At 30.5% G+C, this 7081-nt stretch overlaps 1 protein-coding gene across 1 annotated transcript; it reads right to left on the reverse strand.

The window, feature by feature from the left end:
- Positions 1-4020: 4020 nt before the first annotated feature.
- Positions 4021-6444, reverse strand: LOC105164277 (MYB-like transcription factor ODO1). The gene is made up of 2 exons (XM_011082891.3): positions 6000-6444; positions 4021-5045 (listed from the first exon to the last, which is right to left on the reverse strand). Exons 1-2 carry the CDS (start codon positions 6260-6262, stop codon positions 4475-4477), a joined length of 834 nt encoding a protein of 277 aa, XP_011081193.1. The 5' UTR covers positions 6263-6444; the 3' UTR covers positions 4021-4474.
- Between the last annotated feature and the right edge of the window lie 637 nt (positions 6445-7081).

The following is a 7081-nucleotide window of genomic DNA, read 5'->3' on the forward strand; positions in this document are numbered from 1 at the left end:
AATGTCTAATGATTGTAATTACATCACTAAAAATACAATTCAACTTTTGTGTACATATTTGAGCACTATGAGATTTAGGTAGCATGATTTGTTATAAAGAATTGTAATAATAGGATATGTTATGATAATTGTTGTGGATATCGTACTGTTTAGATTACCCCTTGAGTGCCAGAAAATGCCCTTACAGGGATGAGGATTCATGCATTCTCCCGACAACTCAAAATCTTGGCCTTTGAGGATGGGACATGTGGTATGATTCTTGGGAGCCTAATGGCTACTGTATTATTAGGCAAAACCTACAAATAGTGATCCAATAGAAATACACATATATGATTTAACTCATAAGCTGAATTCACTTCATAGTGTTTATACGATCTGTAGATCGTTACTAATTTGATTGTAGGAATATTTTTGTGGGATTAATGTTTGACGTATGTATTAATTTAAAGATTATTGCCTACAACCATCAAGCATCAATTAGGAATAACCTCCCGCCTCGTTCATGTCGGTACCTACTTACGTGGATTAGCAAATGTTAACTATACATGACGACAAATAAGTACTATATAAGAGGGAAAAATATTTTTTTAGTACCATTAAGAAAGGTTATTATCATTTTTTGGCCCATAATTTTAGCAAATATTGCTTTTGGTACCAACACATGATAATACACATTTTTGGTTCCAAGTTAACGGCCATGGCATCGTTAATGGTCGTTAACTCCCCCCTTTGGGAGGGAAAGGTCACATGCCCCAGAAAAAAGAGGAGGAAAAATTTACTAAAATTAAGATTGACTCGTGTTTGAAAATATTTTAATGAGTTTGAACACAAACGATAACAAAAAAAAAATTATTTTTTTAAAAAAAATAATAAATAAATTTTATTTTGATATAACTAATGAATTAATTTAAATTATAATTATTTATATTTGAGATAATTAAATTCTAAATCTTTTTATTATTTTTTGAAATTAAAGTATTATTGGGTCTAAATAGATAAAATTATATTTTTACTCCTAATCCTCTACTTTTCAGAATTTATGGGATAAATGTGTTGAGTTTTCTCAATTTTAGGATCATTTTAAAAATAATATAAATTATAGGATTAAATGTATCAAATTTTCTAAATTTTAAAATTATTTTAAAAATCTTACAAAATAAAAACCTAAAAGTGTCTGAAAGCGTAATAGCACGATCACATTAGTCAACATAGAGTGACCTAACATTTTATTTTTGTCTGTACTTTCTTCCACAGAAATCCCTTCCAAAGGAAACTCAATGACGAGGTGTAGACTGTATATATAAACTGAAATTTCAAATTAATATATACTCCACTAACTAATAGCGTTATTAATCGGGAATATTACATTTTTCATCCTACAGTATTTTAGAATTACTACATTTTTAGTCCTATTAATTATGTGATTTTAATTAATAGTCCTATAAATTACAAAAAAATTCACTTTTACTCCTTTCGTAATATTTTGTTAGCTTCTACCTTTTTCATCAAAATCTGATAAAAGTATTAAAAGTGAAATTTTTTATAGCTTATAAAACCATTAACAAGAATCCCATAATCAATGGATTAAAATTGCTAAGTACGTGATTACAAGTGGTTGAAGAGTTAATGACCACATGCTCAGCACATGCATTTTTCGTCAAAAAATCAATGAAATAACTAAAAATTGAGAATTTTTCTAATTTATGAGACCGTTAATCAAAATCTCTAACTAATGTAACGAAAAGTATACTGACCCTAACGTATGGGATAAAAAATACTATTTCCCCGTTATTAACATGTCATACAGCCACAAGAAATTCGGACAATGAAATATGTGACATAGTGGTCCTCCCTTTGATCCTAAGATAAGTTCCATTCTTAATTAATTCCACTAAACTCATGATTAAGTAAGTTTCACACTAAAAAGAGTCATTCTATTAATTAATGCCGAAAGCTACATACTCCGTTTGTATGTTTCTGTTGATGATCATATTGAAAACAATTAAATTATGTACAACGATTCACCTACAAAAACTTAGTGCTCACCTTCACACTTCCAACAATCACATAACTTATTTTCTATAAAGAGGAAATATGCGAAAATTATAATTTTCGTTCTGTAATTTAATTAAAGGATGATAAGATTTGATCTGTTTTTGTTAGAAAAGTACATGTGCTAAATACGTTGCCTATAAAATTGGGGTTTTTCGACCATATGGGATCAATTGTCCATTTTTCAAAGTTATGAATATTAAATTATAAAAATTAATTCGTGTGAGACGGAAATTATATTTTATTTTATTATATTATCTATATATATGTGCCACCTTGCTCAATGATATATATATATATATATGTCTAATTATACTTTTTTATCCACGCAGTACTGTAGTTATAGTGGCTAGCTGCAATTCATAAAGAAAAAAATCATGCGACTCATTTTGTGTAGGTGTTAAAGTGGACTGTGAATTATTAAATATTGGAACGTAATGATGTTAATGTTATTATATATATTTTATGATTTAAATAATCACTTGATATGTACCGAGTTCAGTGCCATTATATGAACAACTTAACCTAAATAAATATTAAAGAAAAATAAGTTATTATTTGCAGATCAAATAAATATTACGCGGGCAAGCGTATTTGTTCAACGAGGCAATTCCTCCAATTGGGATTTTCTATATTATAACTTTGTGTTTTATATATTGCATAAAATATATATATATATATGTATATATGTTAAGTCACGTATTATGAGATATATATAATATAGATTTAGGGGGAAAATGCAATCAATTCTTCTGTGATATTGCAAATGAATGGATAAATTATTTTTTTTGTTATTATTATTATAGAGAAATAATTTAATTATTTGTAATATTATAGAAATAAATTGCATTAAAGTCCAAATTTACGATAAAATATTCAAGTTACCTTGGTAGAAATTAAAGAAGTGAAATCATGATTTAATTAGAAATTTTTGGGGACAGAATGCATCATAGAGTACAAGACCTACTACAACAATAAACTTGAACTTCTGTTTTGATGTAACGGCATCTTGTATTCAGGTAAAATTATATTTTTGATCCTATAATTTTAGATCGTTAATATTTTTTATTCTGTAATTTACTTTTTTTTACATATTTAGTCCTTCTTTTGATAAATATCTCACATTTGGTCTTTTTTTTTTTATTTGACAAATTCAATCTTATGTTGACAATTTTGGTCCCCTTCAAACTTTTATCTTGTAATTATGAGTTGTTAGGATCAAAATTATCAATACAGGACTAAACTTGTCAAAAAAAAGATCAAATGTGAGATGTTCAATCATTAAATTTGTTAAAGAAAGAATTAAATGTGTAAATAGAATAAGTTACAGGATCAAAAGTGCTAATGATCTAAAGTTACAAGACCAAAAATATATTTTTACCTTGTATTTGTTATGCTTAAGTTCAAAACACAATCATATATAAAATAGAAAAAAAAAGATTAGCGAAAAAAATAAGTGATAGTCACTACAAGAAAATATAATCTTTGAAAAATAATAGTAATTATTAAAATGATGATTCATTCATTATTGTGACAAAATAAAAATTTTTGTCACTAAATATATAATTAGTGAAAATATTAAAATTGTCACCTGATTTTTTTGTCATTAATTTTTTGAGTTTTAATATTTTTTCAAATTATATATACGTATAAATGGTAAAATTTTTTTATTTAATCAAAATAATAAATTTCATTTGACGACGACAATTATCTTGTAACAATTTATTGCGAAAAATTACAACAGATTTGCGGTAGACAGCGATCGCTTTATCCTAATTATTGTAAAAACTGTCCCAAAAAGTGATGAGAGGTTTTCGACAGAACGCATCCTAAATTATGTTTCCTTGGCGACCAGTCGCAAATTCCATGTCGTCCAATTATTAATTAGCAAGAATTGATAAATACATATATATATATATATATTTATAAAATTGTTATTAAATACAATTATTAATAAATATACAATGATTTACATAAACTACATAAATGGGCTTTTTCTCATTGGCGATCACCAATACACAATGTACGTAAAAAGCTCAATATTTACGTGTGCATTCTGTAAATTAATTAACCCCTATCAACATATTCAACACTGTGCCCTCGTATCCTTTTTGGCACAGGAGACCAACGTAACTACGTACATCTCCAAACTATAAAATTACAACCTTAATTCCAAACATTTGAATTTGATGATTCCCTCTCTAATTTAATTGGTTGGTACGAACCTCTTCGCAGCAAAGATTTCACTTTTCCAACCCCATCACCATATACAAAAATATCAACCTATTTACGGATCAGGTCGAACCAAACCTACATGATCATAGTAATTAACATGCGGGCTAGGAGTCATCCATCGTGTTTTTTTTTTTTTTTTCTTCTCTCTCGATCTCTCTTTTATTATATTAGTCATGGAAATTAATATTTACTGGTCGTCGTTCCCTGTCTCTAATGATGTTAGAGCATTATTAACTTCCATGTCGTTGAAACAACCGTAATCAAAGTCATGAACTCCGAAATCTTGACAATCCAACAGCCAGGGGCAGTTTTCTTCCCAAGACGTCGCGAAGAGGCTGTCGAAATTTTCTTCTGGTGATGGAAAGAGTTCCCAGGAGACGTCGGCTTGGGGAGGATCGTTGTCATCCTGGAATAGGCAACTGATTAACGGGTCATTTTCGTACAAGTTGGCGTCGGGTAAGTTGGATTCATCAGAGCAACTATTTTGATCGGTTGGGGAATACGAGTTCTCGTCGAGGTTGACAGGGACAACGTCGGCCCCTGGTAACTGTGTCTGATCATCATGGTTGCTGTCTGATTGTGGAGATTTTTGTGCTGCATGAGATTGTTGTGGATCTTGATCAGTTTCCTTGTGGAGGGGTTCGTGCGTGACGGGGTCGATTCCCATTTTCAGGAGTTTTTTCTTTATGTGGGTATTCCAGTGATTCTTGATTTCATTGTCTGTTCTCCCGGGCAGTCTTGCTGCAATTTTAGACCACCTAATTCATAGGAAGAAAACAGAGGTTAATATGGGGTATTTAGATAGATTTAAAGTAATTATATGACAAGTGCTATACTTGATTTGTAATTGGCGTACAGTTCAAAAAAAAATAACCAACACATATTGCACTATTGATTTTCTTCAATCAAATCTGATTTTGACTAGAACTTTTCATTTAAAGCAATATAGGAGAAAAACAATCTCAAATCGATTCAGGACAACTAAACTAAATCTAACTAGCAATGCTAAAATAGAAAGATTTTTAAAGAGAATATTCAGACAAAGGTGTCGTTGAGCAATGAGATTAGCCCATGTATTTATAAGTTTACAATCAAAGAGTTATCAGAGAATTTTGAATCAAAAATCAAATTTATGATCAACTTAAAAGTACTATAATATATACATATTTGATGTATATTATTTATTATTATTATTTTTATCATATTTCTTTCCGGTCCACGTCACGAACTTATCAGTCTAGTATTACCACATTATACTTGGCAAAGGAAAAATTCTTAATTAATTGTATTTGATAAAATTAAATTAATTATACAATAAATATGATCTATAAACTTCTTATAAATTAAATATCATCATATTTAAAATCAAAATGAATCATTAAATTTAACTTAGTATACAATTAATTGATTTACATTTAACCAAACTCAGCACAAAACAAGTTGTAATAATTTTATATTAATTTCATTGAAACAAAACATATCTAATTTAAAAAAATGGAAAGACTTCTTGGACAAAAAGTTTGAACTGTGCAAAAAAGTAGAAAAGCTGCCAAATATTCTCATTATTTTAAATTAGAAAAAAAAGAGCACCATGATGAATACATATTTTAACCAATCAAAACGTTTTCTTTTTCATTTTTTATTAACTTTATTATGATTAATCCCTTCTTAATTAGTAATTAAGATATGGCTCTACAATGCAACGCACCCACCTGTTACCAAGACGTGCATGTAGATCAATGACCAACTGCTCCTCCGCCTCATTGAGCAGCCCTCGCTTCAAGTCGGGGCGGAGGTAATTCGTCCACCGGAGGCGGCAGCTCTTCCCACAGCGGCGGAGGCCGGCGAGCTTGGGGACGGCCCGCCAGCAGCATTGGCCGTTGGTGAGGATAAAATTGATGAGTTTCTTGTCCTCCTCCGCCGTCCACGGCCCCTTCTTCACGCCGAGTTTGTCGCAGCAAGGCTGTCTTCCCATGACGACCAGATGATGAGTGTGTGTTCAACAAAGGTTCAGAAAAGTTTGGTAGAACTCAAAAGCGCTCCTTACCCACCTATATATACTACCAAACAGGGCATAAAGTTGTTGTAATAAATTACAGAAATGTGTTTTCTCTACTGTGTGTGTGTGTGTGTTTTCAGGGCCCACCATTGGTTTTCAGAAAGCTACTGATGAACTACAAAGGGACTGCTGTGGAGGTATCGACTCCACAATGTGGAGATAGTGAATGATGGGGTGACCCAAACACAACGCTACGTACCCCCACCCCACCCTCGGAAAAGAAAAATAAAAAGAAAAAGAAAAGAAGAGTGAAAAGAATTACGCCTTTACTGCTACAGATTTTGGCAATGAATAAAAACTTACTCAACCATAACATCAGCTATTTCGTCATCATCACGTTTACGTCTGTGTCTGTTCTTTCCTTTTCTTTTTCAATAATTGTTAATTTGTGTGTGTTCGTGGGGGAGAAATGTGATGTTATGATTTTTATTTTTATTTTTTTGTTCCATCAAGTGTACTCAAGTTTACTGAACTACCAAAAAATTAATTAATTACAATTTAAAAATAATGATAAATTAATAACATAATCAAGTAAAATCGATCTAAATAAATTCATATACTTTTTTGACTTCCTTGTTCCCTAATATTCCAAGTCCTCGGTATTTCTGGATAATGTGGTTGGAGAAAGTACGTAAAATGAGGACATGGAAAACCCCAGGAACAAGTCGGTCAAATAAAGATATCACTAGAAGAATTATAATTTAACTATGGTTAATTGTCATGATTAATAACAAA

Source organism: Sesamum indicum, linkage group LG6, assembly GCF_026168435.1.
Source record: "Sesamum indicum cultivar Baizhima isolate 11 linkage group LG6, ASM2616843v1, whole genome shotgun sequence".
NCBI lineage: Eukaryota > Viridiplantae > Streptophyta > Magnoliopsida > Lamiales > Pedaliaceae > Sesamum > Sesamum indicum.

Coding starts and splice junctions, on each gene's coding strand:
- LOC105164277 (XM_011082891.3), bottom strand. CDS start 6,262: ATGGGAAGACAGCCTTGCTGCGACAAACTCGGCGTGAAGAAGGGGCCG. Junction 5,046..5,999: donor CATGCACGTCTTGGTAACAG/GTGGGTGCGTTG, acceptor CCTATGAATTAG/GTGGTCTAAAATTGCAGCAA.